Source organism: Mesoplodon densirostris, chromosome 4 (genome assembly GCF_025265405.1).
Source record: "Mesoplodon densirostris isolate mMesDen1 chromosome 4, mMesDen1 primary haplotype, whole genome shotgun sequence".
NCBI lineage: Eukaryota > Metazoa > Chordata > Mammalia > Artiodactyla > Ziphiidae > Mesoplodon > Mesoplodon densirostris.
The window spans coordinates 131,312,563-131,329,606 of NC_082664.1; the positions used below are offsets into that span (position 1 = coordinate 131,312,563).

Consider the following 17,044-nt stretch of genomic DNA (forward strand, 5'->3'; position numbering starts at 1 on the left):
CATCATAGAATCCTCTCCCCTCACCCCTCCCTTGAAACAGCCATTTGTAACCACTGGAGGAATCATGTCTTTCTTTCTTTTTTATAAATTTATTTATTTTTATTTATTTATTTTTGGCTGTGTTGGGTCTTCGTTGCTGCACGCGGGCTTTCTCTAGTTGCAGTGGGCGGGGGCTACTCTTCCTTGGGGTGCACGGGCTTCTCATTGCAGTGGCTTCTCTTGTTGCAGAGCACAGGCTGTAGGCACGCAGGCTTCAGTAGTTGTGGCACACGGGCTCTAGAGCGCAGGCTCAGCAGTTGTGGCGCACAGGCTTAGTTGCTCCACAACATGTGGGATCTTCCTGGAGCAGGGCTTGAACCCACGTCCCCTGCATTGGCAGGCAAATTCTTAACCACTGCGCTACCAGGGAAGTCCTGAATCATGTCTTTCTTATTCAATGAAATATTTACAGTCTGTTAAATACTAAATTCTCAATAAATATTTGATCACTGAATGAATGAATCCCCTTGGGAATAGTGTTCCTGGAAGCACAATTTAGCAAATGCTAGATTAATAATAAAGTCTCTGTATAACATACATATATTTTCCTCCATTTTTGCAGTATCTCCTTTCCTTTAAAAGTTCAAAGTGGCAATTGGAGAATTTTGGGGTAGTGAACATTAGAATAATCTTTTAATATTGATTCATAATTTCAGTGTGTTAGTTACCTGACCTTTTCCATTTTCTTCTATAGCTTATACGGCTTGATAGTCTCAGTGCCTACTGGAATGTTAACTGCGGCATGTCTTACCCGTGGTCAAGGGAACACATCTTGGTAATTTCAGTTCGTACCTTGAAGAGCTAACCACACTCCCTAGATTTGTTTTACATAGCGGTCTTTAATGAGGACAAGATATCAGTCTTTTGTTTAAGTTGTATGTAACTAAGTCAGAAGTGTGCAACACAGTTTTTGGAATCACTCTATCTTTTAAAAAAAGCACTTTTGATTTTGAAGATCTTTGTGAAATCATTCACTTGACAGTGAGATGAGAACCTATACTATCACATTAAAACTGTGTTTATGATTTTTTACACTCTCATTTTGATGGCATTCTGGTTGCATTGTGGAGTTTCATATGAGAATGATTACTTAAAGAGTATTGTAAAGAAAGATGATACCTTTCAGATCTAAAAATGTGTTCTTAGCAAATGTTTTAAGCATTTGTGATGATGCATTCTTGAATAGTGAACTATTGATTCAAAACTAAGCATGCTAAGCCAGTCTTAGTCATGTTTATTTACTTAGAGGAGAAAGGAAGAACAGTTGAATTTTCTGAATTGAATTAATTCCAAGATTCTATCTTTTACTTCTCAGAAAGATATTGTAACGTTAGGTTAATTTGCCTTTGTCTAGAAACTGTTTGAGATCCTAATTCATGGATGTGTGTGTGTGTGTGTGTGTGTGTGTTTGGCTGAATATGTATGCATTTTTTTTTCATTCTCATATAATTCAAATTTTTTGTTTAGGGTCAGCTGAAAAGTGAAATTCTCACAAGTAAAAATATACCCCCAAACCATCAATACAGTAAGTAATGGTAAAAGTTTATTTCATGTTATAAGAAGCATGGAATTAAATACTTTATTTTAAACTACTTTTTCTGATAAAGTTATTTTGACAAAGAGAAAGTATTAATTTTTTATGTTAGTTTTATGATACAGCATATTTGGTATGTAATTTAATATTTAGAAATAGATTATAACACTTACACCACTGGAGAGTGAGAAGGGCACTGTGGCTGTAGTTCACTCCCAACAGTTAACCCCCTTGACCTCCACATTTTCTTCCTACCTTGTTATTGTCTACTTTGTTTTAGGAATTAGGTTTTCTTTTCTTTGTTTAATAACGAAATCTCTGAGATCTTGATATTCAGGATCTGAGCATGTCAGTATTGCAGTGTTAAGACAGACTGACTACTCCAGAGATTTCTTTTTTAATGAAGCATAGTTGATTTACAATATTATGTTAGTTTCAGGTGTACAGCGTAGCGATTCTGTATTTTTACAGATTATACTCCATTACGGATTATTATAAGATAGTGGGTATAATATCCTGTGCTATACAGTAAATCCTTATTGCTTATCTGTTTTATGTATAGCAGTTTGTGTCTGTTAATCCCATAACCCTAATTTGTCCCTTCTCCTTCCCTCTCCGCTTGGTAATCACAAGTTTGTTTTCTACATCTGTGAGTTGTTTCTCTTTTGCATATACATTCATTTGTATTATTTTTTAGATTACACATATAAGTGATATCATATAATATTTGTCTTTCTCTGTCTTATTTTACTAAGCATAATATTCTCTAGGTTCATCCACATTGCTGTAAATGGCAGTATTTGATTCTTTTTTATGGCTGAGTAATATCCCATTGTATATATGTACCACATCTTAATCCATTCATCTGTTGATGGGCACTTGAGTTGCTTCCATGTCTTGGCTATTGTAAATAGTGCTGCTGTTAACATTGGGGTGCATGTATCTTTTCAAATTAGTGTTTTTATTTTTTCAGGATATATACCCAGAAGTAGAATTTCTGGGTTATATGGTAGTTCTATTTTTGTTTTTTTGAGGAACCTCCGTATTGTTTTCCATGGTGGCTGCACCAATTTACATTTCCCACCAACAGTGCATAAGGGTTCCCCTTTCTTCACATCCTCTCCAGCATTTGCTATTTGCAGACTTTTTGATGGTAGCCATTCTGACAGGTGTGAGGGGGTACCTCACTGTTGTTTTGATTCATATTTCTCCAGAAATCTTTTTTAAGTAAGCTTTTCTATCTCTTGGCAACCTCACCTTTACTTATTTTTAAATAGATCTCTAACAAAGCTGCCTCTGTATTTATCCCATTCATTTTCTCCATTTCAGTTTTGTTCTAAAGCTGCTATTCTTTTGTTTTTATTTAGTGTACCTCTTTATGTTTGTTCTCAGCTTTCATGCCCATGTTCTTCTATACTCCATACTACTCTCGTTCACTGTTGTTTTCTTCTTATTCTTTTATAGCTAATTGCCTTTATATGAGAGCTGGCTGGCACTTTCTCTTTATGTCCACAAACCTCTCTATTAAACGATGACAGAGTTTTCAGATACTGTTAGTTTGTGAGAGCATTTAGTTTCACTCATGAAAGAACTTGTTCAGAAAAATCTACAACTTTATTCTGAGACATGTTTCATTTATAAATAACCTCTAAATAAGTTAAAATTTTTATACAGTCTTACGCAAATTGTAAATACAATAAGATACCACAATTTATATAATTTTAATACTATTTGCAATTAAAATTTATTACATTACTTTGCTCTGTCATCTTCCCTAATACTTTTTCTCATACTGCTTCTCAACTTCAAAAATATTGCCTTTAGTTGAGTCTAAGATTATATATGTAATGGTCATTTTGAAAATTATAAAGTAGTAGGCAATTTTTTTCTGGGTAATACGAATTTCATTCATGATTCTGTTCCTAAATTCTGACTATGATTAAATAATATGGAAAGTAATCAAATTTTGTTTCCTATCTTGTATTAGTATTTTTTTGGGGGGGCCATGTCAGGCAGTACTTTATAATTATTATTATTATTATTTTTTTTTTTTGCGGTATGCGGGCCTCTCACTGTTGTGGCCTCCCCCGTTGCGGAGCACAGGCTCCGGACGCGCAGGCTCCGGACGCGCAGGCTCAGCGGCCATGGCTCACGGGCCCAGCCGCTCCGCGGCATATGGGATCCTCCCAGACCGGGGCACGAACCCGTATCCCCTGCATCGGCAGGCGGACTCTCAACCACTTGCGCCACCAGGGAGGCCCTATAATTATTTTTTAAATTTTTATTGGAATGTACTTGATTTACAATATTGTGTTAGTTTTAGGTGTGCAGCAAAGTGAATCAGTTATACATATACAGATATCCACTCTTTTTTAGATTCTTTTCCCATATAGGCCATTACAGAGTATTGAGTAGAGTTCCCTGTGCTATACAGTAGGTTCTTTTTTTTTTTTTTTTTTTTTTTTTTTTTTTCTCCTTTTTGCGTTATGTGGGCCTCTCACTGTTGTGGCCTCTCCCGCTGCGGAGCACAGGCTCCGGATGCGCAGGCCCAGCGGCCATGGCTCACGGGCCCAGCCGCTCCGCGGCATATGGGATCCTCCCAGACCGGGGCACGAACCCGTATCCCCTGCATCGGCAGGCGGACTCTCAACCACTGCGCCACCAGGGAGGCCCTACAGTAGGTTCTTATTAGTGATCTGTTTTATATATAGTAGTGTGTATATGTCAATTCCAATCTCCCAATTTATCCCTCCTCCTGTATTATTATTTTTAATGAATACTAAAATCATTAAATGTCTTGTAGCAAGGAAGGGAAACATAATTTTACACAGACTGTGAATAACCAAGATTAGATTGTCTATATTTTGTACATTTCTTACTTAGAAGCATAGAGCACCAGTTTCCTCCTTGGAGATTCCACTTTTACCCTTGAGTTTGACAGTTTGTATTATGCAGATAAGTAGATGCTTAAATAGTTTTTGGTAGTGATTTTTTTACATATTTTTGATCATTTTTCTTTACTTTCACAGTAACAGTGTTCTCATAATTATTTACAGTTGCTCATATGTAAGGGCATGTAAACATATCTTACGTCTTCCCATGTTATATAAGTTTTCCAGCCAATATCAGCCTCTGCAAAACTCTACATGAATCCTTATGCAGAAACAGAGCTCAAAACACCTAAACTTGATTGGAACATAGAAGTACAAAATATTGCCATTGAATTGACCAAACCTCAGGTAAGATTCATTTGGGTATTTATAGCTTTGATTAACCTTGAATTTCAGTGGCTTTTGTTCTTTGTGATTATTCCCTCTCCAGTGCTCTGGTGGTTCTTTTGGTTTGTTATGTTGAGATTTGATATATCTCCTAAAAATAGATTATATGTGTATTTTTAAAAGAAAATAAATACCATATATAAGAAATAGTTTTTCTTCATTTTATCTGATTTTTCCCTTATTGGTGGAGAATCTTACCAAATTATAGTGCATGACATGATTCCCATTTAATTCCCAATTCTTGATGGAGGGTTTTAATAGTTTTTTTCTTCCTCAGATTTTAATAGCAGACACTCTTACATTAAATATTGTTCACTTAATTTTTAGAATAGCTGTGTTGGCAAGTTTTTTTTCCTTCACTTGTTTCTCAAGTTTGGTTATGTGCCTGAGGAGTTTGGATAAGACATCTGGAGAACTGGAAGTGAAAGGAGGCTGGGAGATTTAGCTAATTGAGCTTTTAGCCCAGTACAGTCCAGTACAAATATAATGCAAGTCATATGGGTAATTTTAAATTTTCTAGTAGCTACATTAGCAAAATAAGAAGAAAAGAGGAAAACAATTACTAAAATGAATAACATTTTATTTAACTTAACATACACAAAATATCATTTCAACATGTAATCAAAATTAAAAATTGTTAAAATATTTTATATTTTTTTTCTTAAGTCTTCAAAATCTGGGGTTTATTTTATACTTACAAATACATTTAAGTTCAGACTATATGCATGTTAAGTACTGAATAGCTGTGTGGTAACTCTTAGGTAGAGTTGCGTTAAGAAAAAATGGAGAAGAAGCTGGACTTCCCCTTTCTTTATTTTGCCTATAGTTGTGTGTGTGTGTGTGTGTTTCCCTCCATTTGAGCTGTTTACCAGATACACACAGAGTTGTTATATTGGTGGTTAAGATGGGTGGTTAAATAGCTTTATCTTGCTTTAGTTATGCAATAATTTTCTGGAGCAGTTTGAAATTCAGCTTATAGATAGCCACTGCTTGAAAGGATGGTCCAGAGGAAAATATGTAGTTTTAGGAATCAGCATGTTTCATGTTAGTAGTTACAGATACCATATTTCATTGGTTCTAAGATTTACATTTATTTCACACTTTAATATATTTGAAAATAGGATGTATATTATTATTGGTGGTATGACAGTTTAGTTGGCAGTACTGTTTTCTTCTGTAGTAGAACTTAAAATTATCTTACAACTTATCATCACTGTTGTCTTAAATCTGATGAAATATATTATTGAATTATCGGACAGCTGTGATATTCATTGTTCAGAGAATTTGAAGTCTCACTATACTGAAAATATAACAAAATTTGGTGTTTATTCATGTGTGTGATGTAACAAACGTAACTTGGTTTTTGTTTTAATAGTACTTAAGTATGATTGACCTTTTGGAATCAGTGGATTATATGGTTAGAAATGCTCCTTACAGGAAATATAAGCCTTATTTACCACTTCATACCAATGGTCGACAATGGTAAGTTAGAATTTTTTAAAAAATATTTTATGAGAACCATGTAATCATATAGTTAGGGACTCTCAGAGCTAAGAGACCTTTAAAGCCATGTAATGAAGCCACTTTATTTTTTTAGAGACATGAGAGGGATATCTTTTATATTATGTCCTTGTTACTTTTTTTTTTTTTTTTTTTTGCGGTATGCGGGCCTCTCACTGTTGTGGCCTCCCCCGTTGCGGAGCACAGGCTCCGGACGCGCAGGCTCCGGACGCGCAGGCTCAGCGGCCATGGCTCACGGGCCCAGCCGCTCCGCGGCATATGGGATCCTCCCAGACCGGGGCACGAACCCGTATCCCCTGCATCGGCAGGCGGACTCTCAACCACTTGCGCCACCAGGGAGGCCCACTTTTTTTTTTTAATAAACACGTTCTCTTGTATTCCTGCTCCTAGATTATTCCCAAATTCTTAACTCAGTATTTAAGACTTTCAACTGTTTTTTGATCTTATTGCCCTTCAGTAATGGATATGAACTCCAATGTGGCAACCATATTGGGATACTATTAATTTCACACAACATGTCATTTTGTGTCTTTATGATTTTGCTTTGGCATATCCTCTTCCTGGAGTGGTTTGCTCCATTCATAATCTATTTAAGTCAGAGAATTGAAGTACTGGGGAATTGAAATGTTATCGCTGAGCTTTTATAGGAATACAGTTAATAAGAACAAAAAGAGTAACAGTGTAGCTCTAAAACGTCAAAGCTATTTTCCTGCTGTTTCTTAAACCTTCATATTCAAATGTGCATTAACAACATTTGATTTGCAGGTGGAAATATGCAATTGATTCTGTTCTTGAAGTTCACATAAGAAGGTATACACGGATGTGGTCATGGAGTAACATAAAAAAACACAGGCAATTGCTCAAGAGTTATAAAAGTGCCTACAAAAATAAGCTAACCCAGACTAAAGTCCCAGAAGAAATACAGAAACAAATACAGGTATATCTTGCATATATTGGTGAGAGCTATTATTTGTTAAATCATCCTTTAATGTTAATTTAATTTAATTTAAATTTAAATATAATTTTAGAACAGAGCTGAGCTCTTTTTGAGAGAATTGTATGGAAAAGGCAGAGTATTTTTTCCCCTGTTATTTCCTCCAAAAAAAAAGCTTCCTAATATCAGGGTACTTGTAAACTATTTGGAGAAATGTGTTTGGTTTTTATAATAATGTTTAGAAAATCAATATCAGAGCTGTTCAAATATGTGTTTAATATTAGCTAGATGTGTATTGTTAGTTTTGTTAGTGGCTTTTTTTTTAAGAGTTCAAAGTATTATTTGTAAAAAATAGTTCTTATCCTCAAGATAGGAGTCTTATTTACCCCCTTCTGAAATATAGAAAAACACATAATTTGCTTAATATCATCTGATCTTGATTATATCACTGTTTTTGCTACAAATTCATAACATAAAGAATTAATCAAATTGTTATTCTGAAATATATAACAATCACTAATATTATATATTAGAAAAAGCATCAAGTTTCTCAGTATCTTAGATCTGGTATTCTCATGTATAAAATGGAAACAGTATCTGTCTTACAGAGTTGTGAGAATTGCATGAAATAACAAATAGAGCATGTGACACACAGGTCACCCACTACATGTTAGATTCCTCTTACATAAATTCCCCAAGTTGGTTTCTGCTTTAATGTACTTGATTTGAAGAATTTTACATTCTTAAATTTTGTGTTTTATTAAGGTGCCTTTAGTACGATGATGGTGAAATAACACAGAAAAGGGGGAGTCAGAAGTAACAACCATAAGGCTAATACCTAAAACAGGTCCCCCTCCTAAATATTTTTGTTTCCATTTGCATGTATGGCTATCTCTGTATTATCGTGGTCTCATTAAAATTCTTATTTTCATATTGTATTTAACAAGCATTTACTTTCTTGAAAAGCTGTTTCTCACATTGCAAAAAAGTAAAAATGTAAAAGCCAAGTGTACGTTCAAATTTATACTTATACTTTCAATAGATCACAAATGCTGTTTGTTCATGGACTAGAATAAGCCTAGAAATCATAGAAGAAAAAAATTTTTTTAATCTAATGACCATTTTCTTTGTTTACAAGTGTCTCTTTGTTTTTTAGGATTTGGAGAGGCCACTAGATGTTTTTAACATAATTTTAGCAAGGCAACAAGCACAAGTTGAGGTAATCTTTTTTTCTTTTTTTTTCTTCATGATAATTTTTTTTTTTAAACTGGAGTATATTTGCTTTACAGTATTGGGTTAGTTTCTGCTGTACAACGAAGTGAATCAGCTATATGTATACATACATCCCCTCCCTCTTGGACCTCCCTCCCATCCCCCCATCCCACCCATCTAGGTCACCACAAGCCGAACCGAGCTCCCTGTGCTGTACAAGTTCCCACTATCTATCTATTTTACACATGGTAGTGTATATATGTCAATCATTTTTATTAGCTGATTTTATGTTTTAAACATGTTAATACTACTCCTTTAAACCTGGGATCAAGAAATTTAAGTTTCATGGGAAGTTGTTTAGATTTACTCACGTGAGAATAAAGGTTGAGTTTTCATGTCTTAATTTAGTCTCAGGAGAAAATTAATTGGAATATTGGAGGAAAAAAATGCACTAATATGAAGGGGCAGATTTTCTAATTTTATAACTAAAAATTTGCTAACCCCCAAAAGAAAGTAAGTAAAAGTCATCCATAATCCTAGCAACACAGAATACTGGTGTTAACATTTTGATATGTAGGCTTCTAGTTTTTCTCTCATGCATATTTACCTATTTATGCTTTGTATCTCCCATTTCTTTCCCTTTATTTCCTCTTCCCTCCCTTCCTTCCTCCTTTCTTTAACCCATTTTCTTTTTTTCCCCCCTTCCCTCCTCTTCTCCCTCTTCTCTTCCTTTCTTTTTTTTTCTAAAATTAGACTCAATCTGTTTGTAATGTTTTGTAATTACTGACTTACCCCACTTGGTACCTTGTCCTCATTGTTCCATGTCATTTCTATTATTCTGTAACATGACTTTTTTGGTAAACAAAAAAATAAATGATAAGTGCAATAAACTCATTATAGAAAAGTTAGAAAATAAAGATCCACAAAAAAAGAAAATAGAAATACCCATTATCTCACACACTAAAGATAACTACTGTTAATACCTTTTTGTGTATTCTTCCTGTCTTTTTTATAGTCATAGATCTTTATACACATACTCATTTTTTTTAAATGGGATTAAAGCATATGCACTTGTTCATTCATATACTTAGTAAATGCTCATTGAGTGCCTCCTGTACTAGCATAATAGTTAAGAGTGTAGGCTTGGGAGTCAGATGGTCTGGATTCTAATCCCAGCTTTGCTATCTGCTACTTGTTTGATCTTGGGTTGACTATTTAACCTGCCTGTGCCTCGGTTTCCTCATTTGTAAAACAATATTAATTCACAGTACCTACATCATAGGGTTATTGTGTGGAGTACCTGATAAACCATATAAACCACTTAGACTGTTATATGCCTGGCACAATTCTATGCACATAATTATGTACATCTCATCACCCTTGCCATATTCTGTTTGTTAGAAACAAGTCACAGGTCATGCCCACACTCAAGGGAAGGGGACTGTCCAAGGGTAAGAACACCAGGAGGGAGAAGTTTTAGGGCAGGTGGGGGATGAGTACAACATGTGAAAAAAAAAGTGAGGAAACTCACTATTGAGAAGGTCACTTCTCCAAGTGTTGACTTCCCTCCACCATCTGCCTACTTTGCTAACTTTTCAGAGTCTGTGGTAGATGCTTTTTATGTTTTGTCCAGAATTTTTTGTTGTAATAAACAATGAAGGATGTGTTGTAGAGGGCTTAGGCCATCATGGAACTGAAAGTTCATCATTGGATTTAGCCATAAAGAAATCATTTAAAGAGCAAGTTTTATAGAATAGTATGGGTACAAATTTGATAGGAATGAGAGGGAGTGGAAGATGAGGAATTGGAGAGACTAAGTACAGACAGTTATTTCACGGTAAGTGGAAAGCAAGATAAAGGGAGTGGCAACTCATGGGGATTGTGGAGTCAAGAAAAGGTTTTGTAAGTTGCTTTTTTTTCTTTAAAAAATAAGTTACAGCGTTCCGTTTTATATAGTATTCCATAGAATTGTTTATCCAACATAATTTTAAATGACTGACTAGTACTCAGTTCTGTTTGTATACCAGAATTTGCTTACTATTTCCCACTGGTTATATTTGATTATAAATGACACTACAATGAGGAGCCTGGTCTTTACATTTTCTCAAACGTCTCATTTTCTTAAGGACAAATTCCCCAAGGTGGGGCAGAGAGAGAATATTTTAAAAGGTATTTGCTACTACTGTGAATTTGTTCCTATGAATTAGAGAAACATTTTGCCAGAAGAAACAGATAATTCTAATCTTCCCTAAATTAAGTTGCTTCAGTTTAATTGGGTGTTCTTAATACTACTTATCAGTTGCTTCGAAATTGAAGGAAGAAGATAAATTATTGGATGCTGTGGCTAAAGAAGGATGGGATGTAGATGAAGAGAAGGCAATTAGATTCATCCAAGATTGATGTTTTTTCATTATAGTGGAAAATCTGCAGGGCCAGAGAGTTTAAAATGTAGGCAGAGGATTGGATGAAGTTATTTACCTTGGCCTCTTAGCTGGACAGGGAAGGGAAGTGAAGGCAACAGAGGTGGTATATAGGAAAAAGTGAAAGGGTTTTGCATACCTCTTCATATTAAATTTTATACACATTTTAAAATTTATGGTCTCATAGATATATTTTACTGTGAAAAATAAAAACGCATACTAATCTTCTATGCTAGGAGAATAAAGAAGTTAAATATTATTTCATATAAAATATAAACTAATCAGCTATATATTTTTTTACCCATTACATTTCTGACTGCTGAAAATGGATTAAGCTTGACAAAAGTTAGAGCTGAGATATAACTGGGACCATCAGTGATTTTGTGGGCAGACATAGACCTATTCCCCTATTATTTGTTTAATGTCTACTTGTTAAAGATAACTTATTTAACTTAGCTTAAACTGAGTTGTTAATGAAACTTATTCTCTTTACTATAGAATTCAGCTCTTTAACTTGTCTTTTGGATTATTTCACTTTTTGGTACACACAGAAGCTTGTAGTATTTTACCAATTTACTACCAATTTAAAATATTTTAAAGTTAAAGTGGGAAAATTATTTACTTATTCAGGAAATGAGAAGATAGAGTCTAAATTATTTAAGCCCTATATTCTTTTAATCCTTTTGTTTTCCACTTTTGAGTTATTCATCTGTATTTTACTGAAAAGTGGGTAAAGACAAGAAGCAGCAGATGATCAAGCCAGGATTTGTTGAGAAACAGGATGAAATGATATTTGACGACTTTCTAATTTTATTTATATTCTGTCCCCCAAACATGTTCATAGTTAGCAAGTCAACAATGTATGTGAATTATGAAATAGGATTGTTAAATTTTATTTTTGAGTGTGGAAGTGTCTTCTTTCAGGGAACTTTTCATTTTAAAAATCTGCTGTCATAGTAGCTCCTTACCTTGTAAATTTGGAAGACACATTGCTCAGAAGAATTTTACTTGAAACCTTAACTTACTCGCAAAATGCAGCTTTGTCAGAAAGCTATCAGTAGGTGTGACAAGTATATAAATTAATAGACTATGTTAACCAAATAATGTTGAGAATCGTTTCAGAAGGAACTAGCTTTATTGACTGCTTTTAACTGAATTTAGTGTTAAAAAAATTAAGCATTGTTCTTACCTGGCTACACCTGAAAGTGAAGAGGGCATTTATTCTTTAATTAAATGTTTTGATTTTTATTTTTTAGGTGATTCGATCCGGGCAAAAATTAAGGACAAAGTCTACTGACAGAGGCGAGAAACGTGGAGGCTGGTTTAGTGGGTTTTGGGGTAAGAAGGAATCTAAGAAAAAAGATGAAGAATCTTTGATTCCTGAAAGTAAGTTCCAAGTCAGATAGTTTATTGTACACTGATAAGGAAAAAATATATAAACTATGTTTTAGCCAGTTAGTTGAATTTTATTTCATAATATTTTTGAAATAAAAGTAGCTTAGTATAGTAAACATATAAACAAATACATCAGGATGGAACATTCCCATGTTTATATAACTAAAATAAAACTTTGAATTTTTGAGAAAAGTTATTTGTGTGAAATTTTAAAACTTGAAATTCAGAAATCTCACAGGTAGCATTCCTTATTGTTACTTTTTTACATGGATATTTAATTAGATGTTTCACTTAATTTTTGAAATACTTAGGGAATTATAAAATTGTTATGTGACACCTGAATTCCCTTAATGGTGTCTCTTTGTGTTTTCTTTTTTCTTTTTTTTTTTTTTTTGCCGTACGCGGGCCTCTCACTGCTGTGGCCTCTCCCGTTGCGGAGCACAGGCTCTGGACGCGCAGGCTCAGCAGCCATGGCTCACGGGCCCAGCCGCTCCGCAGCATGTGGGATCTTCGCGGCCCGGGGCATGAACCCATGTCCCCTGCATCGGCAGGTGGACTCTCAACCACTGTGCCACCAGGGAAGCCCTCTTTGTGTTTTCTTGACCTAAACAAGCAAATACATGATGTTTAACAAGTCAAAATAGTATATTAGAGGAAATTTGCTGCTTTTGCTTTAGCATTGTGTCTATTGATTTTAGGCCACTTGTTAGTTTGGTTTGATTTTTTTTATTGTATCTGTAAGACTGAAGCAATTGATTTCTTAAAATATTATCTTTTTGTAGCTATTGATGACCTTATGACACCAGAGGAAAAAGATAAGCTCTTCACGGCTATTGGTTATAGTGAGAGCACCTACAACCTAACTTTACCCAAGCAGGTAATTATTTAGGTGGTAATTATTTAGGTGGTTTCATTTTTCTGTGTTATCTTGAATTGGGTTAAACAAGTTATTGATTTTTTTTTTTTTTTCTTTTTGCGGTATGCGGGCCTCTCACTGTTGTGGCCTCTCCCGTTGCGGAGCACAGGCTCCGGATACGCAGGCCCAGCGGCCATGGCTCACGGGCCCAGCCGCTCCGCGGCATGTGGGATCCTCCCAGACCGGGGCACGAACCCGTATCCCCTGCATCGGCAGGCGGACTCTCAACCACTGCACCACCAGGGAGGCCCCCAAGTTATTGATTTTTAAAGTAACTAATAAAAATACGTTACAGTTTGTTTCTGCTTTACTTTTTGTTACATGTTTCAGTCAGACCTTACCAATTAAAACTGTCTCCAACTTTTAGATTTAGTTGATTTAATGAATGTGAGAATAACCTGATAAAAAGTACTTATAGATGTAAATTAAGTCTTTTAAAAATTTTATCTTAAAAAAATCTGTGGGTGTGAAATGTAACTCATGTATAAAAGAGTCATCAAAACCAAAATGTATTGCTCATTTGATGTGTCATAAAGAACAGCTGTGTAATTACTATCGGTTAAATTATGGACTGTGCAATAGATAGGGCATTATTGTGAGATCTATCTCTGTTCTTTCACTCTGTGTATTTTGCTCACTTTCATTGTTGTGTAGGTATTTTCATTTGAAAATACCACAACTTATTTATTCATACTTTTGTTTATGGGCATTTTGTTTTTTGGTTGTTATGCTGCTGTTAACTTCTTGTAAATGTCTTTTAGTGGGCACGTGAGATTTTCTGCTTAGTATATCTTTAGGAGTAGAATTGGTGTATCATAGGATATGAGTATGTTTAACTTTAATAGATTCTGCTAAATACTTTTACAATGTGAAAAACATTTCCATCAGTGGTATATGAGGATTCTTATTGTTCCACATCTTTACCAACTCTTACCATCATCAGTCTTTTAAATTTATCCATTCTAAATGGTGAGTATGTAGTATTTCATTGTGGTTTTATTTTTTTATTTTTTATTTTTTTGCGGTACGCGGGCCTCTCACTGTTGTGGCCTCTCCCATTGCGGAGCACATTGCGGAGCACAGGCTCCGGACGCGCAGGCTCCGGACGCGCAGGCTCAGCAGCCAAGGCTCACGGGCCTAGCCACTCTGCGGCATGTGGGATCTTCCCAGACCGGGGCACGAACCCATGTCCCCTGCATCGGCAGGCGGACTCTCAACCACTGCGCCACCAGGGAAGCCCTCATTGTGGTTTTAATTTGTGTTTTCTGGATGACTGAAGAGGTTTTTCACTTTCTTGTACTGTTGTAGGCCTGATAGATACCCTCTTTTGTGAAGTAGCTTTTGAGTCTCTTGTTCATTATTGGGTTGTCTTTTTCTTACTGGTTTGTAGGAGTCTTTTATGTATTTGTTAAATTACATCACATCCCTAGAAATGAGTCATTTTATAACTGGAAGTTTGTACCTTTGACTACCTTCACCAATTTCTCCCATACCCTGCTCCCTGTTCCTGGCAACCACCAGTCTATTCTCTGGTCTTTTTAGATTCCACATATAAGTGAGACCATACAGTATTTGTCTTTCTCTGTTCGACTTACTTTACTTAGCATAATGTCCGCAAGCTACAGCCATGTTGTTGCAGGATTTCCTTCCTTTTTAATGGCTAAATAATATTCCATTGTGTATATCCACAACACATTTTCTTTATTTTTTCATCAGTCAGTGGACACCTAGGTTGTTATAATGTCTTGGCTGTTGTGAATAATGCTTCAATGAACATGGGAGTGCACATATCTCTTTGAGGTATTGATTTCATTTCCTTCAGATAAATGTCCAGAAGTGGAATTGCTGGATCATAAGGTACTTCTCTATTTAGTTTTCTGAGGAACCTCCTCACTGGTTCTTATAGTGACTCTACCAATTTACATTCCCACCCACAGCATGGGAATATAAATTGGTACAGAATAATAGCCATTCTAACAGGTGTGAGGCGATATCTCATTGTGGTTTCTTTTTTTTTTTTTCTAAAGAACATTGGCAAATGTATTTCCCTCCATATGAAGTTATTAATGTTTTTTAGTTGAAGTATAGTTGATTTACAGTATTAAGTTTCAGGTGTACATCATAGTGATTCAGTATTTTTATAGATTATGCTCCATTTAAAGTTCTTACAAAATAATGACTGTATTTCCCTGTGACGTACAATATATCCTTGTTGCTTATTATTTTATATATAGTAGTTTGTACCTTTTAATTTCCAAACACCTTTTGTGCCCATCCCCCTTTCCCTTGCCCATCTGGTAAGCACTAGTTTGTTCTCTATATCTGTTGATGGACATTTAGGTTGCTTCCATATCCTAGCTATTGTATGTATTACTGCTGTGAACATTGGGGTGCATGTATCTTTTTGAATTAGTGTTTTTGTTTTCTTCAGATACACACCCAGGAGTGGAATTGCTGGATCATATGACAATTCTACCTTCAGTTTTCTGAGGAACGGCTATACTGTTTTCATTGTGGCTGCACCAATTTACATTACCACCAATAGTGTAGGAGGGTTCCCTTTTCTCCACACCCTCTTCAACATTTGCTTGTTACTTGTGGACTTTTTGATAATAACCATTTTGATAGGTGTGAGGTGATATCTCATTTCAGTTTTGACTTGCATTTCTCTGATGATTAGCCATGTTGAACTTTTTTTCATGTGTCTTTTGGCCATCTCTGTATCTTCAGTGAAAAAAATGTCTACTCAGGTATTCTTCCCATTTTTTAAATCAGGTTAGTTGTCTTTTGATATTGAGTTGTATGAGTTGTTTATATATTTTGGATATTAACCCCTTATTGGTAATATCACCTGAAAATGTTTTCCCTTATATGGTAGGTTGCCTTTCCATGTTGTCAGTGGTTTCCTTTGCTCTGCAAAAGCTTTTAAGTTTAATAGGGACTGTTTATTTATTTTTGCTTCTGTTTCTTTTGCCTTAGGAGACAGATCAAAAAAATATTGCTGCAATTTGTGTCAGAGAATATTCTGCCTGTGTTCCCTTCTGTGAGTTTTATGGTTTCAGGTCTTAAATTTAGGTCTTCGGTCCATTTTGAGTTTATTTTTGTATGTGGGGTGAGGAAATGTTCTAATTTCATTCTTTTACATGTACTGTCCAGTTTTCCCAGCATCACTTATTGAAGAGATTGTCTTTTCTCTATTGTATATTCTTCCCTCTTTTGTCATAGATTAATTGACCGTAAGTGTGTGGGTTTATTTCTGGGCTCTCTATTCTGTTCTGTTGATCTCTGTGTCTGTTTTTATGCAGGTACCATACCTACCATACCATTTTGATAACTGTAGCTTTGTAGTATACTCTGAAATCAGGTAGCATGATACCTCTAGCTTTGTTCTTTTTTCTCAAAATTACTTTGGTAATTTGAAGTCGTTTATGGTTCCATATACATTTTAGAATTATTTGTTCTAGATCGGTGAAAAATATCATGGGTACTTTGATAGGGATGACATTAAATCGGTAGATTGCTTTGGGTAGTATGGCCATTTTAACAATATTAATTCTTCCAATTTAAGAACACGGGTTATCTTTTCATTTCTTTGTATCATCTTCAATTTCCATTATCGGCATTTTATAATTTTCAGAGTATAGGTCTTTCACCTTCTTGGTTAAGTTTATTCCTAAGCTATTTTATTCTTTTTGATGTGATTTTAAGTGAGATTGTTACCTTGCATCTGTTCCTGATCATTCATTACTAGTGTATAAAAAAGCAACAGATTTCTGTTTATTAATCATCTATCCT

At 35.1% G+C, this 17,044-nt stretch overlaps 1 protein-coding gene across 2 annotated transcripts in view; it reads left to right on the forward strand.

The window, feature by feature from the left end:
* Positions 1-17,044, forward strand: part of VPS13C (vacuolar protein sorting 13 homolog C) — a 183,144-nt gene that overhangs the window by 40,303 nt on the left and 125,797 nt on the right. For both annotated transcript variants that reach the window (XM_060097248.1, XM_060097249.1), the window contains exons 9-16: positions 734-814; positions 1,507-1,564; positions 4,685-4,812; positions 6,227-6,333; positions 7,138-7,309; positions 8,463-8,525; positions 12,195-12,324; positions 13,116-13,210. In XM_060097248.1, coding sequence (XP_059953231.1) covers positions 734-814; positions 1,507-1,564; positions 4,685-4,812; positions 6,227-6,333; positions 7,138-7,309; positions 8,463-8,525; positions 12,195-12,324; positions 13,116-13,210 — 834 coding nt within the window. The remainder of the gene's footprint in view (positions 1-733; positions 815-1,506; positions 1,565-4,684; positions 4,813-6,226; positions 6,334-7,137; positions 7,310-8,462; positions 8,526-12,194; positions 12,325-13,115; positions 13,211-17,044) is intronic.